The sequence below is a fragment of the Meleagris gallopavo genome, chromosome 18 (assembly GCF_905368555.1).
Source record: "Meleagris gallopavo chromosome 18, MGAL_WU_HG_1.1, whole genome shotgun sequence".
NCBI lineage: Eukaryota > Metazoa > Chordata > Aves > Galliformes > Phasianidae > Meleagris > Meleagris gallopavo.
Window position 1 is genome coordinate 336,292 of NC_139421.1, and position 26,446 is coordinate 362,737.

At 50.2% G+C, this 26,446-nt stretch overlaps 3 protein-coding genes and 1 long non-coding RNA gene across 67 annotated transcripts in view; 1 reads left to right on the forward strand and 3 right to left on the reverse strand.

Moving 5' to 3' along the window:
* LOC146543146 (uncharacterized) overlaps positions 1 to 8,048 on the reverse strand; it is a 23,200-nt gene extending 15,152 nt beyond the window's left edge. For 24 of the 28 annotated variants that reach the window (XR_014887115.1, XR_014887117.1, XR_014887116.1 and 21 more), the window contains exons 1-4: positions 7,483 to 7,610; positions 6,801 to 7,054; positions 6,431 to 6,535; positions 6,095 to 6,115 (exon numbers count right to left, since the gene is read on the reverse strand). Coding sequence is in view for 5 of the 28 variants with exons in the window: in XM_085238954.1 (XP_085095080.1) it covers positions 6,095 to 6,115; positions 6,431 to 6,535; positions 6,801 to 7,054; positions 7,483 to 7,538 (436 nt within the window). In the remaining 23 variants the exon portion in view is untranslated. Of the gene's footprint in view, positions 1 to 5,725; positions 6,059 to 6,094; positions 6,116 to 6,430; positions 6,536 to 6,800; positions 7,143 to 7,482; positions 7,611 to 7,939 lie in introns of those variants that run through there. The other 4 variants (XR_014887123.1, XR_014887129.1, XR_014887125.1 and 1 more) reach the window with 4 other exon arrangements.
* On the reverse strand, positions 344 to 4,948 carry LOC146543148 (uncharacterized). Of its 8 annotated transcripts, XM_085239065.1 has the most exons (28): positions 4,500 to 4,945; positions 4,225 to 4,245; positions 4,094 to 4,114; positions 3,778 to 3,798; positions 3,653 to 3,673; positions 3,529 to 3,549; positions 3,404 to 3,424; positions 3,287 to 3,307; positions 3,165 to 3,185; positions 3,041 to 3,061; positions 2,918 to 2,938; positions 2,787 to 2,807; positions 2,663 to 2,683; positions 2,541 to 2,561; positions 2,411 to 2,431; positions 2,289 to 2,309; positions 2,175 to 2,195; positions 2,052 to 2,072; positions 1,923 to 1,943; positions 1,801 to 1,821; positions 1,674 to 1,694; positions 1,552 to 1,572; positions 1,421 to 1,441; positions 1,300 to 1,320; positions 1,177 to 1,197; positions 1,036 to 1,054; positions 917 to 937; positions 344 to 823 (listed from the first exon to the last, which is right to left on the reverse strand). In XM_085239065.1, the coding sequence occupies exons 1-26, from the start codon at positions 4,624 to 4,626 to the stop codon at positions 1,044 to 1,046; spliced, it is 642 nt and encodes a 213-aa protein (XP_085095191.1). In that variant the 5' UTR covers positions 4,627 to 4,945; the 3' UTR covers positions 344 to 823; positions 917 to 937; positions 1,036 to 1,043. The 8 variants fall into 8 exon arrangements, 3 of the variants coding, with proteins under 3 accessions (XP_085095191.1, XP_085095190.1, XP_085095189.1); XR_014887163.1 differs by having other exon boundaries at positions 1,192 to 1,320; positions 4,500 to 4,948; XM_085239064.1 differs by having other exon boundaries at positions 344 to 937.
* LOC146543149 (uncharacterized) lies at positions 7,167 to 20,962 on the forward strand. 11 transcript variants are annotated; one of them, XR_014887181.1, is made up of 6 exons: positions 8,042 to 8,833; positions 8,927 to 9,730; positions 9,823 to 9,843; positions 10,064 to 14,755; positions 15,820 to 19,812; positions 20,659 to 20,962. It is a non-coding gene; the product is annotated as an uncharacterized LOC146543149 (long non-coding RNA). The 11 variants fall into 11 exon arrangements; XR_014887177.1 differs by lacking the exon at positions 8,042 to 8,833 and adding an exon at positions 7,167 to 7,202 and having other exon boundaries at positions 8,927 to 14,755; XR_014887176.1 differs by having other exon boundaries at positions 8,039 to 8,837; positions 8,927 to 14,755.
* On the reverse strand, positions 9,106 to 20,285 carry LOC109364668 (uncharacterized). Of its 20 annotated transcripts, none has more exons than XM_085239012.1 (34): positions 19,751 to 20,285; positions 19,056 to 19,397; positions 14,076 to 14,183; positions 13,749 to 13,769; positions 13,360 to 13,380; positions 13,230 to 13,250; positions 13,105 to 13,125; positions 12,983 to 13,003; positions 12,864 to 12,884; positions 12,746 to 12,766; positions 12,618 to 12,638; positions 12,363 to 12,383; positions 12,245 to 12,265; positions 12,122 to 12,142; positions 11,991 to 12,011; positions 11,866 to 11,886; positions 11,751 to 11,771; positions 11,623 to 11,643; positions 11,500 to 11,520; positions 11,374 to 11,394; positions 11,253 to 11,273; positions 11,125 to 11,145; positions 11,004 to 11,024; positions 10,873 to 10,893; positions 10,752 to 10,772; positions 10,631 to 10,651; positions 10,503 to 10,523; positions 10,378 to 10,398; positions 10,248 to 10,268; positions 10,127 to 10,147; positions 10,016 to 10,033; positions 9,906 to 9,923; positions 9,793 to 9,813; positions 9,106 to 9,702 (listed from the first exon to the last, which is right to left on the reverse strand). In XM_085239012.1, the coding sequence occupies exons 1-34, from the start codon at positions 19,848 to 19,850 to the stop codon at positions 9,575 to 9,577; spliced, it is 1,302 nt and encodes a 433-aa protein (XP_085095138.1). In that variant the 5' UTR covers positions 19,851 to 20,285; the 3' UTR covers positions 9,106 to 9,574. The 20 variants fall into 20 exon arrangements, 18 of the variants coding, with proteins under 18 accessions (XP_085095138.1, XP_085095133.1, XP_085095137.1 ...); XM_085239007.1 differs by lacking the exon at positions 19,751 to 20,285 and having other exon boundaries at positions 9,106 to 9,588; positions 9,682 to 9,702; positions 19,056 to 19,620; XM_085239011.1 differs by lacking the exons at positions 19,056 to 19,397; positions 19,751 to 20,285 and adding exons at positions 14,340 to 14,681; positions 15,035 to 15,176.
* Positions 20,963 to 26,446: the final 5,484 nt, after the last annotated feature.

Here is a 26,446-nt window from a genome sequence, read left to right on the forward strand (position 1 = left end):
TTTGCCCCTCTGATACCCCCACAGCCACTCTCCGTCTTCTGTGGGACTCGGGGGATGAGCAGGGCTTTGTGGAGAAGGTGGGAGATGCTTTGCGGGGGGGAGATCACTCGGTGCAGTTGGGGCTTAGTATGGCTTTTTATTTTCTTGTTTTTAAGTGTATTTTTTGTGTATTAACTTTTTTTCCTTTTGAGCTTCCTGGAGGGAGCCTTGTTCTGCTGGGAAAGCAGACATGGTGAGAAGGGTCGGCTTGTTGTCTGATAAAGCCCACATTGCTTTGGTTCCAGGATGAAGACTCAGCCTGTTCCATGGAACCAAGCCCCCAATAACTGATAACAACCAGTGATCCATTGCCATCAGCAGGTGTGCTTTATTCTGTAATGAAAGACAAGAGGGTTAACACTCAAAGCAGTTTTCTACCTCGGGTTCTGCATGCATTCTTATATTTCCGGAAGTGTTATGTACGCATTAGATTCCCACGAAGCCTGATGCATGATCACTCTATTTCCCAAAATGTCCGTCCCTTTTCCAGGATCTCCATCTCCTCCCATTTTCTTCCTTTCTGTGTTTTCTTTCATCCAATTAAATTTCAGCTGGAGGTCGCACATGCTCAGGTTGGTGGTCCCTCAAGCAGCTTTGGCTCACAGAACTGCAGTGTTCTCACTCAGAACAAACCCTGGCTCCTCTTGTTCCCACTGAGGATTTCCTTGCTCGCTTGGAGTTTGGTTTTTTTTTACCCAATGCAATCAGTGATCTGGTAAGCTCAACTCCTGTGGTTACTGTGAGGCGCAGTTCATCTCTCAGTCTAATTCTTCAGATGGTTTTTCTGGAAAAGAAAGAGAAAAGCAACGGATGCTGAGGTGGGACAGCTTGTGATCCCATGGGAAACCCACATTGCTTTGGGTTGGGGAAGGCTCACCCAGTGCTTCAGTTTGTTCCACTGGAAAAGCAAAATAAAAGCAAAGCATGATGAGAGGAATATCTCATCCACTCACCCAGACAGACCACAGCTTTTTTAATTTGGGAGGAGAGACTCACCCATCTCTTCAGAAGGTTCCTTTGGAAAAACAAAACAAAACAAAAAAGAGAATGGCAGTGCATGGTCATTGGGGCTTTTACATCCCATACGAGTTGCTTGGAAGAGCAATAGATTCCCTCACTTTAGTGAGTGCAACTTACTCAACAGAAACTTGCCTTTCTCTGCAAAAAAAGAAAGAAAAACCATGGCATGATGAGGTGGGACAGCTTGTCAACCCATGGACAACCCCACACTTCTTTGGTTGGGGGAAGAAGACGACTCACCCACTGCTTCAGCTTGTTGCACTGGAAAAGAAGGAGGAAAGCAATGCACGATGAGAGGAACATCTCATCCCTTACTCACGCAGGCAGACAAAATGTCTTTAATTTGAGAAGGAAGACTCACCCAGTTCTACAACATGTTTTTCTGCAAAAGAAGCAAATAAGAAAAGCATGATGAGAAGGGTCAGATTATTATCCCATGCCTGATCCCCTGGGAAGAGCCCAGATTCCTTCAGTGTAGGGAGGGAGACTTACTCATATTTGCAGCGCTTGAATCTGAAAAGGAAAAGTAGAAACAATCATGATGAGAGGATCATCTCATCCCACAGCTCCCACAGGCAGACCAAAGTGTCTTTAATTTGAGAAGGGAGACTCACCCAGTTTTGCAGCTAGTATCTCTGGAAAAGAACCAAGAAAAGCGTGATGAGAAGGGTCAGATGATTGTTCCATGGCTGATCCCATGGGAAGACCCCAAATTCCTTGAGAATTAGGAGGGAGACTTACTCAGACCTGCAGCACTTAAATCTGCAAATGAAAAGCAGAAACAGTGCGTGACGAGAGAAACATCTCATTCACAGCTCACGCAGGCAGACCCCCGTGTTTTTAATTTGGATGTGAAGACTCACCCATGTCTTCACAGTCTTCTTCTGGAAAAGAAGAAGAAAAGCAGTGCATGGTTAGAGGGGATTTTTCATCCCATACGCAGACCCTTGTTGAAGACCCCACATTCCTTCAGTTCAGCGACTGCAACTTACTCAACTGTGAATTCCGTTTCTCTGAAAAAAAAGAAAGAAAGAAAAAGCACGGCATGCTGAGGTGGGACAGCTTGTCATCCCATGGGCAACCCCATATTGCTTTGGTTTGGGAAGAAGGCTTACCCACTGCTTCACTTCTTTCCGCTGTAAAAGAAAGAAGCACAGCGTGATGAGGTGGGACAGCTTGTCATCCCATGGGAAACCCCAAATTCTGTTGGTTCGGGGCGGAAGACTCACCCAGTGCTTGAGTTTGTTCCACTGGAGAAGAAAGAGAAAGGCAACACACAGTGAGAGGAACGTCTCATGCACAGCTCACACTGGCAGACTCCTTTTTTTCTGCTTTTTGAGGGAGGACTCACCCAGCCTTTCAGCTAGTTTCTCTGCCAAATGAACAATAAGGAACGCATGTTGAGAAGGGTCAGATGATCATCCCCTGGCTGATCCCATGGGAAGACCCCAAATTCCTTCATTGAAGGCAGGAAGACTTACTCAGTTCTGCATCCTTTTTCCCTGCAAATGAAAAGCGGAAACAGGGCGTATTGAGAGGACATCCCACCCCAGAGCTCCCACAGGAATACCCCAGCATTTTTAACTTGGGAGGGGAGACTCACCCATGTTTTCACAGTGTAAGTCTTGAATAGAAAAAGAAAAGCAGTGCACAGTGAGATACATCTCATCCCAAAGCTCCCACAGGCAGACCGCATTTTTCTTTCTGATTTGGGTTGAAGGACTCACCCAATTTTGTAGCCAGTATTTCTGCAAAAGAAATAAATAAGAAACACGTGATGAGAAGGGTGAGAAGATCATCCCACGGCTGATCCCATAGGAAGACCCCAATTTCCTTCAGTATTAGGAGGGAGACTTACTCAGCTCTGCAGCACTTGAATCTGCAAAGGAAAAGCAGAACCAGTGCGTGATGAGAGGAACATCTCACCCCACAGCTCACGCAGGAGGACTTCAATGGTTTTATTTTGGGAAGGGAGACTCACCAATCTCTTCACAGTCCCTCTCTGGCAAAGGAGGAGAAAAGCAGTGCACGGTTAAAGGGATTTTTCCCATACCCAGTCCCTTGGGAAGACCCCAAACTCCCTGAGTTCAGTGACTGCAACTTACTCAGCTGTGAATTCTGTTTCTCTGAAACAGAAAAGAAAGAAAAAGCACGGCATGCTGAGTTGGGACAGCTTGTCATCCCATGGGCAACCCCATCTTCCTTGAGTTGAGGGAGGAAGACTCACCCACTGCTTCACTTTTTTCTGCTGAAAAAGAAAGAAAAGCCACCGCACGATGAGGTGGGACAGCTTGTCATCCCATGGGAAACCCCAACTTCCTTTGGTTCAGGGCAGAAGACTCACCCAGTGCTTTGCTTCGTTCCACTGGAAAAGAAAGAGAAAAGCAGTGCATAGTGAGAGGAACATCTCAACCCACAGCTCACAAAGGCTGACTCCCTTTTTTCTTTAATTTGGGAGTGAGGACTCACCCAGTATTGCAGCTTGATTCTCTGCAAAATAAATAAGAACCGTGATGAGAAGGGTAAATTATCATCCCATTGTTAATTGTGTGGGAAGACCCCAAAGTCCTTCAGTAGAGGGAGGGAGCCTTACTCAGATTGGCAGCACTTTTTTCTGCAAAGGAAAAGAAGAAAAAGCGGATGATGAGAGGAACATCTTATCCCGTAGCTCACTCAGGCCAATCGCCCTTTTTTTTTAATTTGGGAGAGAGGACTCACCCAGCTCTGCAGCTTGTTGCTCTGCCAAAGAAAAAAATAAACAATGCCTGATGAGAAGGATCAGGTTATCATCCCATGAATGAAACCATGGGAAGAGCCCAAATGAGGGAACATCTTGCCATCCCATGCCCACGCCGATTGATAACCCAGACCCCAAATCTTCTTGTTCTGGGAAATGGCCAATGACCACTTAGGTCCCAGGAAGGAATTAAACCAGTATGAAGAAAAAACCCAAACCCAATAGCAAGGGATAATGATAGGGAACAGATTCCCATGGGAAGACCCAAAGTACTTTGGTTTTTGGAAGAAAACTCACTCAGTGTTTCAGCTTGTTGTGCTGGAAAAGAAAGAGCAGAGCAGTGCAGGGTCAGAGGGGAGAGCTGCTCACCCCAAGGCTGATGCCATGGGGAGACCATGAAGTCCCTCACTTTGGGGAAGGAGACTTACCCAGCTCTGCATCTTTTCTCTCTGCAAAACAAAAGCAAAGGAAATGCATGGTCAGAAAGAACACCTTCTCATCCCATGGCTACACCCATAACCCAGACCCCAAATCTTTTTGTTCTGGGAAGTGGCCAATGACCGCTTTGGTCTTAGGATGCAATTTTACTGACATGCAGGAAGAATTACACAAAAGAGCATCAGATGATCAGAAAGGAACATCTGATCGCGTAGCTCACTCAGGCAGATCTCCCTTTTTTTTTAATTTGGGAGTGAGGACTCACCCAGCTCTGCCGCTCGTTGCTCTGCCAAAGAAAAAAATAAACAATGCCTGATGAGAAGGGTCAGATTATCATCCCATGGCTGAACCCATGGGAAGAGCCCAAATGAGGGAACATCTTGCCATCCCATGGCTACACCTGTGCTCAGACCCCAAATCTTTTTGTTCTGGGAAGTGGCCAATGACCACTTTGGACCCCGGAAGCAATTAAACCAGTATGAAGTTAAAAAAACCCAAACCCAATAGCAAGGGATAATGAGAGGGAACAGCTTCCCATGGGATGAGCCAAAGTACTTTGGTTTTGGAAGAAAACTCACTCAGTGTTTCAGCTTGTTGTACTGGAAAAGAAAGAGCAGAGCAGTGCAGGGTCAGAGGGGAGAGCTGCTCATCCCACGGCTGATGCCATGGGCAGACCATGAAGTCCCTCACTTTGGGGAAGGAGACTTACCCAGCTCTGCATCTTTTCTGTCTACAAAAGAGAAGCAAAGGAAATGCATGGTCAGAGGGAACACCTCCTCATCCCATTTCTGATCTTATACCCATACCCCAAATCTTTTTGTTCTGGGAAGTGGTCAATGATCTTTTTGGTCCCAGGAAGGAATTAAACCAGTGTGAAGGAAAAAAAACCCAAACCCAATAGCAAGGGATAATGAGAGTTAACAGATTCCCATGGGAAGAGCCAAAGTTATTCAGTCAGAGAAAGAAAACTCACTCAGTGTTTCCTCTTGTTGTGCAGGAAAAGGAAGAGCAGAGCAGTGCAGGGTCAGACGGGAGAGCTGCTCATCCCACGGCTGATGCCATGCGGAGTCCCTGAATTCCCTGTGAGTGTGGAAGGAGACTTACCCAGCTCTGCATCTTTTCTCTCTGCAAAACAAAAGTAATGCATGGTCAGAGGGAACACCTTCTCATCCCATGGCTACACCTGTGCTCAGACCCCAAATCTTTTTGTTCTGGGAAGTGGCCAATGACCACTTTGGTCCCAGGAAGGAATTAAACCAGTATGAATGAAAAAAAGAAACCCAATAGCAAGGCATAATCAGAGGGAACAGCTTCCCGTGGAATGACTCAATATTATTTTGTTAAAGAAAGAAAACTCACCCAGTATTTCAGCTTGTTGTGCTGGAAAAGAAAGAGCAGAGCAGTGCAGGGTCAGAGGGGAGAGCTGCTCATCCCACGGCTGATGCTACTGGGGAGACCATGAATTCCCTCACTTTGGGGAAGGAGACTTACCCAGCTCTGCATCTTTTCTCTCTTCAAAACAAAAGCAAAGGAAATGCATGGTCAGAGAGAATGCTTCCTCATCCCATGTCTGCTCCCATACCCAGAAGTGAAAGGGGACAATGACCACTTTGGTCCCAAGATGTCATTAAACCCATTCAAATGAAATGATTGGATAAGAGTTTTGCAAGGAGCAGTCAGGATTGATACATCCCACAACCCAACTCCATCCCATGAACCCAGCACACGCCAAGGCCACAACACATCCCAAGGCCCCAAAGATCCCATGGCCCCAGCACACAGCATAAACCCCGCACTCTGCAGTCTTCTTTCAGATCCATTAAAGGGATTTTGGTGGTGGAAGGGGCTGGAAGTACTCACTCAGGCCTCTGCTCTGAGCCACTGTAAAACAAAGTGGAGGAGGAGATGCTCAGCAGGGCAGCTTGGTTTATGAGGATGTCTTCAGAGGGTCTGGTCATTTGCACGTGTCCCACGCTCCAGCCACTTTCCTATCTTCCCACCCACACTCCTTTTTCCCCTTCCCTCATTCCCAAAAACAAAAGGCAAGTTCTGTTTAACAAGCAATATGGGAATCCCAGGAAAAATCTCCCTTCCTCTTCCTGTGTATCTCCATGGAGCAGAGCTCAGCACCACCCCAACCATCCCTGTCCCTGCACAACACCTCCCTGCGCTCCATCCCCTCTGCTCTCAGCTCACCTCGCTCTCTACAGAGAAAAGTAATGATGACAAATGACCCAAGCAGAAGTGTGATGACCACAGCCAGAGCCACCTTCCACGGGTGGACGATTTGGGAAAAGGGATCTGGAAAAAACATGGCACACAATGGCAGCGTGCCCAGCTTGGCACAGGTGGAGGAGCTGCTCAGCGTCCTGTGCCCACTGCCACGGAGACATGAAGAAACCCATCACGGAAACCCAACCCAACCACCTCATCCATGCAGATCCATCCCCAAATCACGCTGTGCACCCGCTCCAACTCCAGCATCTCCTGGAACAGTTCAGCCCCAACCTCTTTTCAGAGGCTGCTGTCCTTCAGCTCTCCACGCACGGACACCCCAGCCACTGACCTGACACCTCCAGGTTCACCACAGCTTCTCCACGGTTATCACCATCTTCCACAGCACAGCTGTACCAGCCACTATCAGTGGATCTTACAGCAGTGATGCGCAGATCCACATTTCCATCAGAGAGACCATCCCTGAGCAGTTCTGTCCTCCCTTTATACTCCTCCATCTGCTCCAGGTCCACTCCATTTTGGTAGTGGTGCACAAGGCCAGAGGACTGGTGCTGGACCCATCTGATGTCCCAGCTCCGAGCATCCCTGGAAGGGGACAAGTGGCAGCGCAGCACGACGTCCTGTCCCACGATGGCAGTGACCCGGTGGCTCGGTGCCACCACCCTGAGCTGGGCTGGGCAATGAGACGGTGAGATGGTGGCTGATTGAATGTGGGGGCATGGAGCGGCACAGGGTGAGTTGGTGTGTGTTCCATCCCATGTAACAGCACTGGAGAGGGAGCAGGAGGGAGCGGGGAAGGACTTGTGTGGGTGGGAGCCCACTGACAGCGTGTGGTGGAGGTGGAGAAGAGACAGAAATTCTACCCAAAATGGTGTCTTTCATGCTACATCCAAAATTGAAAGTGAAACCCAAGTGTGTGTGGGTGCTGGGCTTGGGTCCTCCCTGCCCCATGGCCGCTCCCCCACCCCACAGCAACAGCTGTGGCCGGCACAGCAGCCCCACAGGACCCCTACCTGATCCCAGATGGAGGAGGTGCAGAGCCACGAGATGAGCCAGGAGGGTCCTCCATTGAAAGGCAAAAATGGGGTGGTTGCAGCCCGATAGGAAGCGCATCTGTGCTGGAGAAGGGGAGGTGGGAAGGAGTTGGGGAAAGGAGAGAGAGGAAGGAGAGTGAGAAGGAGATGATGGAGTAGATGGGGAAGAAATGAGTAAAAAAGGAATAAAAGATAAGAAGATAGGGGAAGGCGGTGGGGGAAAAGAGATTGGGGACAGAGGGGGTGGAGAAGATAGGGAAGAAGATTCGGTAAGAAGATGGAGAAAAAGTTTGTGGAGGATATGAGGGAAGAAGCTGTAGGAGGAGAGAGGGACCCAGAGAATTACAACCACCAGGGCAGGAGGGGATGGGGTCAGTCAAACATGAGTTCCACGAGCACAGCTAGCAGCGCCTTGAGCAGTGGCCGTGCTCCTCACCTACTGCGGGGCAGAGCAGGTGACCCCCAAAGGATTTCCCCTACCAGGAGCCCCAGAGAGACCGAAATCCCTCACCTGAGCTGCAGGAAGTGCGTGGCTACACCCAGCTTCTACCTTTGGCTCAGGGTGTGGTAATTCCCTCCAAGGAACTTTACTCCTTTGGCAACGGGGCAAACGGTTGGGGAACTCTGAACACCAACATCTCATTGCAGCTTTGTGCACAGCCCTGGGGCCCTGCATCCATCCAGGATGAACATGGACCCAGGAGAAGCATTGCCACAGCACGGGGGTAGCCACGGGCTGTGCTCCATGCTCTTGCTCTGAGCTATGCCCAGGGTGTGGTGGTTTCATTGGTCAGTAGGGATTTTTAAGTTAATCAGGCATGAATGCAGAAATTAATAAATGTCTGTCCTGTGACACCCCCACAGCCGCTCTTCCCACGTTGAGGGGTTGTGGGGTCAAGGAAGTGTTTGTGAGGAAGGTGGGCGATTGCTCGGTGCTCTCAGTGCATGGAATCTGGATTCCTGTGACTAAGGAGAGCTGCAGTGGCAGGGAGTGAAAGGAGGAGTGCCGTCCCCTGGGATGTGTGCTGGAAGGATTTAGGCTCCAAGCTCGTTCAGCAGCTCCCACCCGAGCCAGAAGGTGCCGATGAGCTGTTGGTTAATGGTTACCATCAGCACAGCGGAATGCGGAACACAGGCGGCTGCAGCACCAGGAGGAACCTTTAGGGCTGTTGTTGTTTCTTTGGGCATCCCGTGTGAGTGATGGGGGTCGTTGTGGAGGAGGGTCCCCCTGCTATGGGGCTCACGGGGTCAGCTCTGAAGTGCGGAGCTGCTCTCATAGCACTGCGATGGGACACAGAGGGCTGTCGTTGGTGCTCCCCCACTGAGGAAGGTAGGTGTGTTATTATTATTGTTATAACTGTAGATTTTTTTTTTTAGTTCTTTTTCCAATTTTCTTATCTTTGTGTATTTTTTGCCTATTAAGAAGGAAGAAACAAAATTAGCTTCCTGGAGGGAGCTGCTGGGAAAGCTGCTGGGAAAGCTGCACATGAGGTGAGAAGGGCCGGCTTGTTGTCTGATAGAGCCCACGTTGCTTTGGTACCAGGATGAAGACTCAGCCTGTTCCGTGGAACCAAAGCCCCAGTAACTGATAACAACCAATGATCCATTGCCATCAGCAGGTAAGCTTTATTCCATTGTGACAGTGAAGAACAGAGCTAACACCCAAAGCATTTTCTACCTTTGCTTCCACGTGCACGCTTCTATTTCCCAAGCGTTACATATTCATTAGATGCCCACAAAGCCAGGTACGTGACCACATTATTTCCCAAACTGTCCGTCCCTTTTCCAGGATCTCTGTCTCCTCCCTTTTTCTTCCTTTCTATGTTTTCTTTTTTCCAACAGCATTGCAGTAGGAGGTCGCACATCCTCAGTTTGGTGGTTCCTCAGACAAATTGGGCTCGCAGAACTGCAGTGTTCTCGCTCAGTCAAACACTGGCTCCTCTTGTTCCTGCTGTGGGTTTCCTTGCTCGCTGTGAGTTATTGTGCTTTTGGTATCCTGTGCAATCAGCGGTCTGTGAAGCTTAACTCCCATGGTTACAGTGAGGCGCAGTTCATCTCTCAGTCTGATTCTTCAGGCGGTTTGTCCTGGAAGAGAAAGAAGAGGCGACGGATGCTGAGGTGGGACAGCTTGTGATCCCATGGGAAACCCCCAATTCCTTTGATTTGGGGAAGACTCACCCGAGTCTTCAATTTCTACCACTGGAAAAAAAAGCGAAAGCATGATGAGGTGGGACAGCTTGTCATCCCATGGGAAACCCCATATTGCTTTGGTTTGGGAAAAAGGCTTACCCACTGCTTCACTTCTTTTCACTGAAAAAGAAAGAAGCACAGCATGATGAGGTGGGACAGCTTGTCATCCCATGGGAAACCCCATATTGCTTTGGTTTGGGAAGAAGGCTTACCCACTGCTTCACTTTTCACTGAAAAAGAAAGAAGCACAGCGTGATGAGGTGGGACAGCTTGTCATCCCATGGGCAACCCCATATTGCTTTGGTTTGGGAAGAAGGCTTACCCACTGCTTCACTTTTCACTGAAAAAGAAAGAAGCACAGCGTGATGAGGTGGGACAGCTTGTCATCCCATGGGAAACCCCAAATTCCTTGAGTTGAGGGAAGAAGACTCACCCAGTGCTTCACCTCTTGTCACTGGAAAAGAAAGAGCAAAGCAATGTATGATGAGGGGAATATCTCATCTCTCAACTCGCACAGACAGACAGATGCTTTTAATTTGGGAGGACAGGCTCACCAAGTTCTTCAACGTATCTCTCTGCAAAAGAAACGAAAAATAAACACATGATGAGAAGGGTCAGATGATCATCCCAGGGCTGATCCCATGGGAAGACCCCAAAATCCTCCCTTTACGGAGGGAGACTTACTCAGCTCTGCAGCACGTAAACCTGCAAAGGAAAAGCAGAAACAGTTGGTGATGAGAGGAGCATCTCATCCCACAGCTCCCGTAGGAAGACCCCATTTTTTAAATTTGGGGGGGGGGGAGACTCACCCATATTTGTTAAATGTCTCTCTGGAAAAGAAAGAGAAAAGCAGTGCGTGGTCAGAGGAGATTCTTCATCTCATATGCAGTCCCTTGGGAAGACCCCAAATTCCCTCAGTTTAGTGACTGCAACTTACTCAGCTCTGATTTCCGGTTCTCTGCAAAAATAAAGGAGAAGAAGCACGGCATGATGAGGTGGGGCAGCTTGTCATCCCACGGGAAACCTCAAATTGCCTTGCTTTGGGGAAGAAGACTCACCCACAGCTTCAGCTTGCTCCTCTGGAAATGGAAGAGGAAAGCAATGCATGGTGAGGGGAATCTCATCACGCAGCTCACACAGGCAGACCCCTTTGTTGGTAATTTGGGAGGGAGGACTCACCCAGCTCTGCCATGTGTAGCTCTGCAAAAGGAACCAACGGGAAGCGCGTGATGAGAAGGTTCAGGTTATCATCCCATGGCTGATCCCAAGAGGGGACCCGAAATCTCTTTGGTTTGGGGAGGAAGACTTACTCAGATTAGGAATGCTTATACCTGCGAAGGAAAAGCAGAAACAGTGAACGATGAGAGGAGCATCTCATCCCACAGCTCACACAGGAAGACAGCAGGTATTTTTGGGGGAGAGGAGACTCACCAATCTTTTTGAAGTGTTTCTCTGGGAAAGAAAGAGAAAAGCAGGACGTGGTCAGAGGGGATTTTTCAGCCCGTATGTTTTCCCTTGGCAAGACCCCACATTCCCTTGGATCAGGGAAGAAGACTCACCCACTACTTCAATTTTGTTCTCTGAAAAAGAAACAGAAAGCAAGGCATAACGAGAGAAACATCTCATCCCGCGGCTCCCATAGGAAGACCCCTTTCTTCTAATATTGGAGAGAGGACTCACCCAGCTTTTCAACTTGTTTCCCTGCAAAAGAAATAAGCAATGCATGATGAGAAGGATGAGATTGCCTACCAAGGCTGCTCCTATGGGAAAATGCCAAATTCCTTCAGTGCAGGGAGGGAGACTTACTCAGATTTGTAGCACGTAAACCTGCAAAGGAAAAGCAGAAACAGAGTTCGACGAGAGGAACATCTCATCCCGCAGCTCCCATAGGAAGACCCCAAAGTTTTCAGTATGGGAGGGGAGACTCACCCAACTTCTCATACTGTTTCTCTGGAAATGGAAGAGAAATGCGGTGCATGGTCAGAGCGGAATTTTCATCCCGTACGCAGTCCCATGGAAGGACCCCACGTTCCCTCCATTTACTGAGTGCAACTTACTCAGCAGGGAGTTCCATTCCTCTAGCAGAAAGGAAAAGTAACACATGATGACTTGGGACAACTTGTCACGCCATGGGAAACCCCACGTTCCTTGGCTTTGGGGTAGAAGACTCACCCACTGATTCTCTTTGTTCCACTGGAAAAGAAAGAGAAAAGCAGCGCATGATGAGAGGAACTTCTCATCCCACCGCTCACACGGGCAGAGCCCTTTTTTCTTTCAGTTTGGGCGGAAGCACTCACCCAGTTCTTCAATGTGTTTCTCTGCAAAAGAAACAAATCAGAAACGCGTGATGAAAAGGGTCAGGTTATCATTAAATGCTTGATGCCATGGGAAGACCCCAAATTCCTTCAGTGCAGGGAGGGAGACTTACTCAGATCTGCACCACGTAAATCTGCAAAGGAAAAGCAGAAACAATCTGTGATGAGAGGAACATCTCATCCCACAGCCCCCATAGGAAGACCCCAAAGTTTTCAGTATGGGAGGATAGACTCACCCATCTCATCACAGTGTTTCTCTGGAAATGGAAGAGAAAAGCAATGCATGATGAGAGGAACATCCCATTGCACAGCTCACACAGGCAGAACCCCTTTGATTTGGGAGGGAGAACTCACCCACTTCTTCAGCTAGTATCTCTGCAAAAGAAACAATTAAGAAATGCGTGATGAGAAGGGTCAGGTGATCATCCCGTGGCTGATCCCATGGGAAGACCCCAGATTCCTTCAGTGCACTGAGGGAGCGATAGTGAGATTTGCAGCACTTAAATTTGCCAAGGAGAAGCAAAAACAGGGCGTGATGAGAGGAACATCTCGTCCCACAGCTCACACAGGGGGACTGCAGTGGGTTTTATTTTGGGAGGGGAGACTCACCCGTCTTCTCATACTGTTTTTCTGGCAAAGAAAGAAAAAAGCAGCGCATGGTCAGAGGGGATTTTTCATCCCTTACGCAGTCCCTTGGGAAGACCCCAAATTCCCTCACTTTATTAACTGCAACTTACTCAGCAGTGAATTCCTTATGTCTGCAAAAAAGAAAATAAAAGCAATGGATGCTGAGGTGGGACAGCTTGTCATCCTAAGGGAAACTCACATTCCTTTGTTTCGGGGAAGAAGACTCACCCAATTTTTCCATTTGTTTCACTGGAAAAGAAGGAGAAAAGCAATGCGTGATGAGAGGAACATCTGATCCCACAGCTCACACAGGCAGAGCCACCTCTAGCTGGGGAGGGAGCACTCACTCAGTTTTGAAGCTAGAATCTCTGCAAAAGAAGCAAATAAGAATTCATGATAAGAAGGGTTGTATTTTCTGATCCCACGGGAAGACCCCCAAAATCCTTCAGTTTGAGGGAAGGAGACTTACTCAGATTTGCTGCATTTAAACCTGCAAAGGAAAAGCAGAAACGGTGCATGATGAGAGTAACATCTCATACCCACAGCTCCCATTGGAAGAGCATTTGGAAAAAAAAAATGGGAATGGAGACTCACCCAATATTGCAGGTACTTCATCTGGAAAAGAAAGAGCAGAGCAGTGCAGGGTCAGAGGGGAGAGCTGCTCATCCCACGGCTGATGCCATGGGGAGTCCTAAATTCCCTCACTTTGGGGAAGGAGACTTACCCAACACTGCATCTTTTGCCTCTGCAAAATAGAAGAAAAGGAAAGGCATGGTCAGAGGGAAGACCATCTCATCCCATGTCTACACCCATAACCCAGCCCCGAAATCTTTTCGTTCTGGGAAGTGATCAATGACCACTTTGGTCCCAAGAAGGAATTAAACTAATAGAAAGAAAGTGATTGGGCAAGAGTTTTGCAATCGGAGCAGTCAGGATTGACACATCCCACAACCCAACTGCATCCCATGAACCCAGCACATGCCAAGGCCACAACACATCCCAAGGCCCCAAGGATCCCACGATCCCAACCCATCACATAAACCCAGCGGTCTGCAGTCTTCTATCAGTTCCATTAAAGGGATTTTGGTGGTGGAAGGGGCTGGAAGGACTCACTCAGCTCTCTGCGCTGTGCCGCTGGAAAACAAAGCATAGGAAGAGGTGGTCAGCAGGACAGCTTGGTTTGTGGGGACGACTCCAGGGGGTCTGGACCTTTCCACCTGCCCCACGCTCCAGCCACGTTCCTATCTTTACACCCTTCCTTTTCCCCCTTCCTTCATTCCCCAAAAGAAAGGCAAACATTATTTAACAAGCATGATGGGAATCCCAGTAAAAATCTCCCTTCCTCCTCCTGTGTACCTCCATGGTACACAGCATCGCCTTGACCATCCCTGTCCCTGCACAACACCTCCCTGCGCTCCATCCCTTCTGCTCCCAGCTCACCTCGCTTTCTATGGAGAAAAACAATGACGACAGCAAATGACCCAAGCAGAAGTGTGATGACCACAGCCAGAGCCACCTTCCAGGGATGGACAATCTCAGAAAAGGGATCTGGAAAAAAAAAACATCAGGACAAGGGTTCCTTTTCCATTCCCAACGGCCTCTCAAACACTCAGGAATGGACATGAGGATGAGGATGGACAGAGGTGAGGTGGGACACAAAACCCATCAATAGCTGGAGGCATCACCGTCACCCCAGCCACTGACCTGACACCTCCAGGTTCACCACAGCTTCTCCATGGTTACCACCATCTTCCACAGCACAGCTGTAGGAGCCACTATCAGAGGATCTCACAGCAGTGATGCGCAGATCCAGGTTTCCATCAGAGAGCCCATTCCTGAGCAGTTCTGTCCTCTCTTTATACTCCTCCATCTGCTCCAGGTCCACCCCATTTTGGTAGTGGTGCACAAGGCCAGAGGACTGGTGCTGGATCCATCTGATGTCTGAGTTCCAAGCATCCTTGCAAGGGGACAAGTGGCAGCGCAGCACGACGTCCTGTCCCACGATGGCAGTGACCCGGAGGCTCGGTGCCACCACCCTGAGCTGGGCTGGGCAATGAGAAGGGCACGGAGAGACGGTGAGATGGTGGCTGTGTGAATGTGGGGGCATGGAGCGGCACAGGGTGAGTTGGTGTGTGCTCCATCCCATGTAACAGCACTGGAGAGGGAGCAGGAGGGAGCGGGGAAGGACTTGTGTGGGTGGGAGCCCACTGACAGCGTGTGGTGGAGGTGGAGAAGAGACAGAAAATCTACCCATAATGGCGTCTTTCTTGATACAGCGGAAGCAAAAGTGAAACCCAAGTGTGTGTGGGTGCTGGGCTTAGGTCCTCCCTGCCCCATGGCCGCTCCCCCACCCCACAGCAACAGCTGTGGCCGGCACAGCAGCCCCACAGGAGCCCTACCTGATCCCAGATGGAGGAGGTGCAGAGCCACGAGATGAGCCAGGAGGGTCCTCCAGGAGAAGGTGAAACTGCGGTGATTGCAGCCCGATAGGAAGCGCATCTGTGCTGGAGAAGAGGAGGTGGGAAGGAGTTGGGGAAAGGAGAGAGAGGAAGGAGAGTGAGAAGGAGCTGATGGGGATGGGGAAGAGGACTTGGAAAGAAGGCGGGGAAAAAGTTTGCGGAGAAGATGAGAGCAGAAGCTGTAGGAGAAGAGAGCTGGAGCGGATCAGCTCTGCAGCGCAGTCTCACGACGAGGGGTCGTCCTTAGAGGGTCCGAATCGCAGCCAAAACCCGCAGCAAAGCGGCTCTCTGGAGCTGGGGGCAGCGATGCAGCCGCCCCATCCGCCTCCTTCAGCAGCACAGCAGCTCTGATAAGGGTGGGTGGAAGGAGGAGGGCTGATATCCCCCCCATGTGTATGAAGGGGGCGGAAGGGGGTGCTGACGGGGTGCGGTGCATCTGCTGGGCTGCAGATAACACGGGGGGGGCAGAGAGGGGGTGAGGATCTGCCCTCCAGCAGTCAGGCAGGAGGAGGGGACCTTAGGCATGGAAAGCAGTGAAGCTGGGAGATCCGACCCAGCTCTCGTATCGCGACAGGACAGCACCATCTTGTGGCCTCACTCCGAGGGCTATGACCTCCCTGGTTTCATTGTAGGTTTTTTTTAAAGTATCGTTGTTTATTCTCTTCCATTTGTGTATTTATTTATTTATTTATTTGTTTCTGTTAACCTTTTTTCTTCCTTTTTAGCTGGCCTTGTTCAGTTGCAAACACCACGCATGGTGAGAAGGGCCGGCTTGTTGTCCGATAGAGCCCACGTTGCTTTGGTTCCAGGATGAAGACTCAGCCTGTTCCGTGGAACCAAAGCCCCAGTAACTGATAACAGCCAATGATCCATTGCCATCAGCAGGTAAGCTTTATTCCATGGTGACAGCGAAGAACAGAGCTAACACCCAAAGCATTTTCTACCTTTGCTTCCACGTGCACGCTTCTATTTCCCAAAGCGTTACATATTCATTAGATGCCCACAAAGCCAGGTACGTGACCACATTATTTCCCAAACTGTCCATCCCTTTTCCAGGATCTCTGTCTCCTCCCTTTTTCTTCCTTCCTATGTTTTCTTCCTTCCAACTGCATTGCAGTAGGAGGTCGCACATCCTCAGTTTGGTGGCTCCTCAGACAAATTGGGCTCGCAGAACTGCAGTGTTCTCACTCAATACAAACACTGGTTCCACCTGTTTCAGTGTGGGTTTCCTTGCTTGATTTGAGGTATCCCAGTTTTGGTATCTACGGTCTATGAAGCTTAACTCCCGTGGTTACAGTGAGGCACAGTTCATCTCTCAATCCTGTTCTTCCGATGGTTTTTCTGCAAAAGAAAGAGAAAAGCAGCGGATGCTGGGGTGGGACAGCTTGTCATCCCTCGGGAAGCCCCGTGTTGCTTTGGGTTGGGGAAGACTCACCCGATTCTTCAGTTCCTACCACTGGAGAAGTCAGAGAAAAGCAAAGCATGATGACAGCAGCAGCTCATTCCACAGCTCCCACAGGAAGATCCCGGTGTTTTAATAGGGGAGGGGATACGCACCTGTCTCTTGGCCGTGTTTTTCTGGGAAAAAAGGAGAGGTGAGGCAGCTTGTCATCGCATGGCAAAGCCCATATTCCTTTGGTTGGGGGAAGAAGGCTCACCTGATTCTTCTCTTTGTCCCCCTGGAAAAGGAAGAGAAAAGCATTGCATGAGGAGGGGAACATCTCATCCCACAGCTCACACAGGCAGACCCCCTTTTTTTCTCTTAGTCTGGCAGGGAGCACTCACCCAGGGCTGCATCTTGTTTCTCTGCAAAAGAAACAAACAAGAAATGCATGATGAGAAGGGTCAGATGATGATGCCATGCCTGATCCCGTGGGAAGACTCCAAACCCACTGTTTTGAGGAGGGAGACTCACCCAACTTTGCATCCATTCTTTCTGCAAAGGAAAAGCAGAGACAGAGTTTGATGAGAGGAACATCTCATCCCACAGCTCACACGGGATGACCGCAGCGTTCTCAAGTTAGCAGGGGACACTCACCCATCTTTTCGTGGAGGTTCCCTGGAGAAGAAAGAGAAGAGCAGTGCATGGTCAGAGGAACATCCCACCCCACAGCTCCCACAGGAAGATCCCCTTTTATTTTTTGAATTGGGAGGAAGGGCTCACCTAGTTTTGCAGCTATATCCTCTGGATAAGAAATTAGAAATGCGTGATGAGAAAGATCAGAGGATCATCCCATGGCTGCTCCCATGGGAAGACCCCAAAATCCTTTATTGCAGGGACGGAGACTTACTCATACGCGCATCCCTTCTGTCTGCAAAAGAAAAAGCAGAAACAATGTATGAACGAGAGGAACATCCCACCCCACAGCTCCCACAGGAAGATCCCCTTTTATTTTTTAAACTGGGAGGAAGGGCTCACCTAGTTCTGCAACTATATTGTCTGGATAAGAAATTAGAAATGCGTGATGAGAAAGATCAGAGGATCATCCCATGGCTGATCCCATGGGAAGACCCCAAATTCCTTCTGTGTAGGCAGGGAGACTTACTCATATCTGCATCTCTTCTGACTGCAAAGAAAAAGCAGAAACTGTGCACAATGAGACGAACATCCCATCCCAGAGGTCCCACAGGCAGCACATTTAGAACTGCGGAGACTGACCTGCTTCCAGTAAGAGTTCCTCTGGAAAAGAAAGAGCAGAGCAATGCAGGGTCAGAGGGGAGAGCTGCTCATCCCACGGCTGATGCCATGGGGAGACCTGAATTCCCTCACTTTGGGGGAGGAGACTTACCCAGCACTGTACTTCTTCTCACTGCATAACGGAAACAAAGGAAATGCATGGTCAGGAGAAACAATTTCTCATCCCATGGCTGCTCCCATACCCAGACCCCAAATCTTTTGTTCTGGAAAGTGGCCAGTGATCACTTTGGTCCAAGAAGGAATTAAACTAATAGGAAACGACTGTTTGAGCTAGACTTGTGAAGAGGATCCATCAGGATCAACATGGGATGCCATGACCCCTGTCCATCCCACAGTGCCAGTACATCCCAAGGCTCCAAAAATCCCATGGACCAAACCCATCACATAAACCCAGCACTCTGCAGTCTTCTATCAGATCCATTAAAGGGATTTTGGTGGTGGAAGGGGCTGGAAGGACTCACCCAGCTCTCTGCTCTGTGCCGCTGGAAAACAAAGCAGAGGAAGAGGTGGTCAGCAGGACAGCTTGGTTTGTGCGGAATTCTCCAGTGGGTCTGGACCTTTCCACCTGCCCCACACTCCAGCCACGTTCCTGTCTTTTCACCCTTCCTTTTTCCCCTTCCTTCATTCCCCAAAAGAAAGGCAAATTTCATTTAACAAGCATGATGGGAATCCCAGGAAAAATCTCCCTTCCTCCTCCTGTGTACCTCCATGGAGCAGAGCTCAGCACCACCCCGACCATCCCTGTCCCTGCACAACACCTCCCTGTGCTCCATCCCCTCTGCTCTCAGCTCACCTTGCTTTCTATAGAGAAAAGCTATGATGACAACAAATGCCACCAAAAGAAGTGGGACAACCACACCCAGAGCCACCTTCCAGGGATAGATGGTCTCAGAAGAGGGATCTGGTAAAAAACATCAGGACAAGGGTTTTTTTTCCATTGCCATACATGGAAAATCAAGACTCAGACTTGGGAGATCACAGAACCCGAAGGGGCAGCAACCAGGGAGCAGTGACACACAAAGGCAGCGTGCCCAGCTTGGCACAGGTGGCGGAGCTGCTCAGCATCCTGTGCCCACTGCCACTGAGACATGAAGAAACCCATCATGGAAACCCAACCCAACCACCTCATCCATGCAGATCCATCCCCAAATCACACTGTGCACACGCTCCAACTCCAGCATCTCCTGGAACAATTCAGCCCCGACCTCTTTTCAGAGGCTGCTGTCCTTCAGCTCTCCATGCATGGACACCCCAGCCACTGACCTGACACCTCCAGGTTCACCACAGCTTCTGCATAGCCATCACCATCTTCCACAGCACAGCTGTAGGAGCCACTATCAGAGGAGCTCACAGCAGTGATGCGCAGATCCAGGTTTCCATCAGAGAGACCATCCCTGAGCAGTTCTGTCCTCCCTTTATACTCCTCCATCTGCTCCAGATCCACTCCATTTTGGTAGTGGTGCACAAAACCAGAGGACCGGTGCTGGATCCATCTGATGTCTGAGCTCCAAGCATCCTTGCAAGGGGACAAGTGGCAGCGCAGCACGACGTCCTGTCCCACGATGGCAGTGACCCGGAGACTCGGTGCCACCACCGTGAGCTGGGCTGGGCAATGAGAAGGGCACGGAGAGACGGTGAGATGGTGGCTGTGTGAATGTGGGGGCATGGAGCGGCACAGGGTGAGTTGGTGTGTGCTCCATCCCATGTAACAGCACTGGAGAGGGAGCAGGAGGGAGCGGGGAAGGACTTGTGTGGGTGGGAGCCCACTGACAGCGTGTGGTGGAGGTGGAGAAGAGACAGAAATTCTACCCAAAATGGCATCTTTCATGATACAGCCAAAGTGAAAGTGAAACCCAAGTGTGTGTGGGTGCTGGGCTTGGGTCCTCCCTGCCCCATGGCCGCTCCCCCACCCCACAGCAACAGCTGTGGCCGGCACAGCAGCCCCACAGGAGCCCTACCTGATCCCAGATGGAGGAGGTGCAGAGCCACGAGATGAGCCAGGAGGGTCCTCCAGGAGAAGGTGAAACTGCGGTGGTTGCAGCCCGATAGCAAGCGCATCTGTGCTGGAGAAGGGGAGGTGTGAAGGAGTTGGGGAAAGGAGAGAGAGGAGATGGAGATGGAGAGTGAGAAGGAGATGATGGGAATGGCAAAGAGGACTTGGAAAGAAGGTGGGGAAAAAGTTTGTGGAGAAGATGAGGGCAGAAGCTGTAGGAGAAGAGAGCTGGAGCGGATCAGCTCTGCAGCGCAGTCTCACGACAAGGGGTCGTCCTTAGAGGGTCCGAATCGCAGCCAAAACCCGCAGCAAAGCGGCTCTCTGGAGCTGGGGGCAGCGATGCAGCCACCCCATCCGCCCGGCCTGCAGTGAGGAAACTCTGACGGGAGTGGAGGAAGGGAGTGAGTTGGATTCTTTCACAGATTCGGGGGCCCAGGGAACAATGAGACGGGAAGTGAAACAGAGCATCTGAATGGCTCAGTGCTGTACATAGCAGGAAGCGGGGGATGCAGGGAGGAGGTGCAAACAGAGGATCTGCCCTCCAGCAGTCAGGCAGGAGGAGGGGACCTCAGGCATGGAGAGAAGTGAAGCTGTAATGTCCAACGTAGTAATGTGGGTTGGCAGTGGGTTATAGAATCATCGAGTCATAGAATCGCAAAGCTGGAAAGGACCTGCAGCATCATCCAGTCCCACCGTCCCGCATTTCCCCTTGCTGAGCACTAAACCACATCTTGTAGCTCCTCGTCCAGCCTCCTGCACGCTGCCAGTGCGACTCCCTTGTAATATGAGCAATCTGTTATTTGTTAATTAAATCATTTGTAAGCTTATCACCAGAAAGCTGCAATAACAGCAGGGGCCGGTTTCCAACCACAGGCATCCGGAAACACCAACAAACCCAACACTTTTTTTATGGACCCCAGGACTTTAAAGATGCTGCGTAAGGACCACGAAGGGATGGATGGCAAAGATCCCAGCCCCCAGATGATAAGACAAAGGACGGCTGCCCAACAACAGGACCTGCACAAGAGATATCATGAAGCCACAGCACCGGATGTGGAACTGTGTAAAGGCTGTCAGCTGGAAGGGGAAAGCGGGCGCTGTTGGTGGAGCAGAGGATCCCCGGCCGCCCGGCGCTGCTTTGCTTAACTTGCTTTAATAAACGACAATTTCCAGAAGACATCATTGGGCTGTTCAATCTGTTTTGCAGAATATAAAACAATTTGGTGCCGTGACTCGGATCCAGGTAACTCTGATACGGGATCCTCAACCCTGGGAGGCGCCCCGTCTTTGGATGGCCTGGAATGGCTGATCTCTGTACAGAGACCTGTAATTCCCAACCCTAAAAATCAGGGAAGTAAGCAGAAGAAGCTGCAGAACCCCGTAATTTTTGTGGACGAAGACCCGAACGACGACTCATGGGTGGTCCCGAGGGGAGACTACCAGATGTACCACCAGTTAGCCCACTGGGACTTAAATGATTAAGTACTGGGGAAACTTTCCCTCCAGGAAAGGAAAGAGCAAAGAGAAAATGGTCTGTTATTGTATGGAGGTTTGGGGAGAAAAAACAAATTAGGGCAGACAGTTTATTCTGGCCGATATTTGGATCCTTTGAGGACTGGATATGCCAGGGTTTAAATATTTATGTTAATTCTAAAAAGCCACTTAGCGATGAGGAAAACGAATACGCTAGTCTACGGACTGTGCCAGGAGCCCGAACTTTTCTATTTAACCTGAAAGAAAAGAGACAAAAAGATTAGAAAGGAAGAAGAAATCCCCTGCTCCTCTCCTCCTTATGTACCCCCTGAGCTTCCTGCGGCTCCCCAGCTCCCCGTAACTCCCAAACCTGCCTTTGCACCCCAGGCTCCAGCAGAGGCTCCGGTAGGAGATAAGAGGATGGAGTCCGATGATGCGGACACAGAATCACAGAATCCTAGGGGTTGGAAGGGACCTCTAGAGGTCATCAAAACCAACCCCCTGCCAAAGCAGGTTCCCTACACCAGGTCGCACAGGTAGGCGTCCAGGCAAGACTTGAATATCTGCAGAGAAGGAAACTCCACAACCTCCCTGGGCAGCCTGTTCCAGTGCTCCGTCACCTCACCTAAAGAAGTTCTTGTGCACATTGGTGCGAAACTTCCTGTGCTGCAGCTGATGGCCGTTTCCCCTCGTCCTGTCTCCACGTACCACTGAAAAGAGCCTGGCCTCACCGCTATGGCCGCCACACCTCAGATATTTATCAACCTGGATCAGGTCCCCTCTCAGTCGTCTTTTCCCAAGGCTGAACAGACCCGGTTCACTCAGCCTTTCTCCATAGGGGAGATGCTCCAGGCCCTTCGCCATCTTTGTGGCCCTCTGCTGGACTCTTTCCAAGAGATCCCTGTCTTTTTTGTACTGGGGAGCCCAGAACTGGACACAGTACTCCAGATGAGGCCTTACCAGGGCAGAGTAGAGGGGGAGGATCACCTCCCTCGACCTGCTGGACACGCTCTTCTTAATGCACCCCAGAATGCCATTGGCCTTTTTGGCCACGAGGGCACACTGCTGGCTCATGGCCAACCTGTCGTCCACCAGGACGCCCAGGTCCCTCTCTGCAGAGCTCCTCTCCAGCAGCTCATCCCCCAGTCTGTATTGGTGCATGCAATTATTCCTCCCTAGGTGTAAGACCCTACGCTTGCTTTTGTTGAACCTCATCGGTTTCTCACTGCCCAGCTCTCCAGCCTGTCCAGGTCTCGCTGAATGGCAGCACAGCCTTCAGGCCTTCAGCCAATCCTCCCAACTTCGTATCATCAGCAAACTTGCTGAGGGTGGCCACTATCCCCTCATCAAGGTCATTGATGAAGATGTTGAACAAGACCGGACCCAGCACAGACCCCTGGGGGACACCACTGGTTACAGGTCTCCAGCCAGACTCTGCACCACCAACGACGACCCTCTGCGCTCTGCCACTCAGCCAGTTCTCAACCCACCTCACTGTCCACTCGTCTATCCCACACTTCCTCAGCTTTGTTATAAGGATGTCGTGGGAGACAGTATCAAATGCCTTTCTAAAATCAAGGTAGATTACATCTACCGCTCTTCCCCCATCCACCCAGCATGTGACAGCATCATAGAAGGCCACCAGGTTGGTCGAGCACGACCTCCCCTTGGTGAACCCATGCTGACTACTCCTGATAACCTCCTTTTCTCCCAGTTGTCTGGAGATGGTATCCAGCACAAGCTGTTCCATCACCTTTCCAGGGACAGAGGTGAGGCTGACAGGCCTATAATTACCCGGATCTTCCTTCTTGCCCTTTTTGAAGACCGGAGTGACATTGGCTATCCTCCAGTCTTCAGGGACCTCCCCTGTTGTCCAAGACCTCTCAAAAATGATGGAGAGCGGTTCGGCAATGACCTCCGCCAGCTCCCTCAGCACCCGTGGATGCACCCCATCAGATCCCATGGACTTGTGGACCTTAGTACTGCCTAGGCGCTCACGCACGTCCTCTTTCCTGACTAAAGGAAGTCTCCCATTCCCCAGACCCTCTCCCTAACCTCCAGGGTGTGGGATTCCTGCAGGAGAGCCTTTTCACTGAAGACGGAAGTAAAGAAGGCATTCAGTATCTCTGCCTTCTCAGCATCCCCCGTTACGAGGACCCCCCACTCACTTAGTAAGGGGCCCACATTCTCTCTAGTTTTCCTTTTGCTATTAACATACTTGAAGAAGCCTTTTTTATTATCCTTTATCACTTTAGCCAGATTCAATTCCAGATGGGCTTTAGCCTTCCTCGTTGCATCCCTGCAGGCCCTGACTACATTCCTATATTCTTCCCAAGTGATCAGACCCTTTTTCCACATTTCATGGACCTTCTTCTTTCCTTTGAGCTTGCGCATGAGCTCCTTGCTCATCCACAAAGGTCTCCTGCCACCTTTTCCCGATTTCTTGTTCACAAGGACGCACCGATCCTGAGCTTGGAAGAAGAGCTGTTTAAATGCTGACCAGCTCTCAGAGGCCCCCTTCCCTTCTAACACCCGAGCCCACAGGATAGCTCCAAGTAGGTCCCGGAAGAGATCGAAGTTGGCTCTCCTAAAGTCCAGGGTAGCAATCCTACTTATTGCTTTGCTTCTTCCACTCAGGATCTTGAACTCCACCATCTCGTGATCACTACAACCCAAACTGCCCCCAGCCTTTACTTCCTTAACAAGTCCATCCCTGTTGGTGAAAATAAGGTCCAGTAACACCCCTCCCCGCGTCGGTTCCTCCACCACCTGCATCAGAAAGTTGTCTTCAACGCACTGCAAGAACCGTCTGGACCGTGCGTGCCTGGCCATGTTGGTCGTCCAGCAAATATCTGGATAATTGAAGTCCCCCATAAGCACCAGTGCCTGGGAACGTGACGCTACATCCAGTTGCTTTTGGAAGGCCTCATCAGCCTCCTCATCCTGATCAGCGGGCCTGTAGTACACCCCCACAAGTGTCACCCTTACCAGCCTGCCCCTTGATTCTCACCCATAAAATACCCCTTTTTCTCCCACCAATACCTGCTTTTACACCAAAATACCCCTTTTTCCTCCACCAATACCTGCTTTTACACCAAAATACCCCTTTTTCTCCCACCAATACCTGCTTTTACACCAAAATACCCCTTTTTCTCCCACCAATACCTGCTTTTACACCAAAATACCCCTTTTTTCTCCCACCAATACCTGCTTTTACACCAAAATACCCCTTTTTCTCCCACCAATACCTGCTTTTACACCAAAATACCCCTTTTTCTCTCCCACCAATACCTGCTTTTACACCAAAATACCCCTTTTTTCTCCACCAATACCTGCTTTTACACCAAAATACCCCTTTTTCTCCCACCAATACCTGCTTTTACACCAAAATACCCCTTTTTCTCCCACCAATACCTGCTTTTACACCAAAATACCCCTTTTTCTCCCACCAATACCTGCTTTTACACCAAAATACCCCTTTTTCTCCCACCAATACCTGCTTTTACACCAAAATACCCCTTTTTCTCCCACCAATACCTGCTTTTACACCAAAATACCCCTTTTTCTCCCACCAATACCTGCTTTTACACCAAAATACCCCTTTTTCCTCTCCCACCAATACCTGCTTTTACACCAAAATACCCCTTTTTCTCCCACAAATACCTGCTTTTACACGAAATTACCACTTTTTCTCCCCCAACTTGCTGTTTTTACCCGAAAATAACCCTTTTTCTCCCAGAAATACCTCTTTTTACACCGGGCTTCAAGCTTCCAGGCTGCAAGCGCACACTGCTGGCTCATGTCCGGCTTCTCATCCACCAGGATCCCCGAGTCCTCTACAGGGCTGCTCTCAAGGGCTTCTACGACCAGTTTGTACAAACATTTGGGTTGCCCCTTCATCAGTGTCATAAACAGTGGGATTGAGTGCACCCTAAGGACACCAAGCTGTGGGGTGCAGTGACACAGCGGAGGGACGGGACGCCATCTAGAGGGACCTCAACAGGCTGAGCAGTGGGCACAAATCCAAGTGCAGGGTCAGCAGCTGGGATGAGGGAACACCCACCACCAAAACATGCTAGGGGATGAAAGGACTGAGCGTAGTCCTGCCCCATAGGGCCTGTGGGTACTGGTGGGTGGGAGCTGGACACAAGCCAGCAATGGGCCCTTCCAGCCCAGAAAGCCAACCGTATCCTGGGCTGCATCCAAAGATGCGCAGTCAGCGGGCCAAGGGAGGAGATCCCCATCCCTCTGCTCTGCGCTGGTCAGGCCTCACCTGCAGTGCTGCGTCCAGATGTGGAGTCCTCAGTGCAGGGAGACATGGAGCTGTGCGAGTGCATCCAGAGTACAGCCACAAACACGAACCCAAGGATGGAACCCCTCTCCTGTAAGCAAGGAGAGCTGGGCTGTTCAGCCTCCTGGAGAAGTGAAGGCTCCAAGGGAACCTGGTAACAGCCTTTCAATACCTAAAGGACAGAACAAGGGAAAATTGAGGTTAAATATAAGGAAAACGTCTTCCACAGTGAGGGTGGTGAGACAGTGGAACAGGCTGCCAGAGAGGTGGTGGATGCGCTGCCCCTTTCAAGGCGAGGCTGGGTCAGACTCTGAGCAACTTGATCCAGCTGTGGATGTTCAGCTTGTGGGGAGTTGGACCGCATCGCAAGTCTACCTGCATACAAGCAGTGCACCAACATGGGCTGCATGGTGTTCATTACCTGCTGGACAGATCTCACGCCACTGACTGGAGGAGCCCAGGCAATCCTTAAACCCCATCATGCTGCGAAATGAAATCAGAAGAGACACAGAACATAATTTAAAACACAACAATGATGCACAGAATGCCCTTAAAAAACACCCACTGCATGGATGCAATTAACACACGGCACTATTAATTACAGTCATCCAGCTTGAGATCCCCCAGAAAAGCAGAGTTCACAGCTCTGAAATAAAGCAGGAATCACTCACCCCATTCTAAGGGCTCACCCCACACCCCAGAGGAAGCAGTCTCCAGGTTCAGATGCTGCCCTTACAGCTACCAGCTCTTCAATGCAGTTAGGATCCCCCAGAAAGAGGAGATCAGAGCCCTGAAAGTAAAAAAGAAACCACTTACCCCACTCCAAGGACCAACACTCACCCACACTCTGAAGTGAAGGAAGCAACTCCCAGGTACAAATGGCTTCCAGCCCTTAAG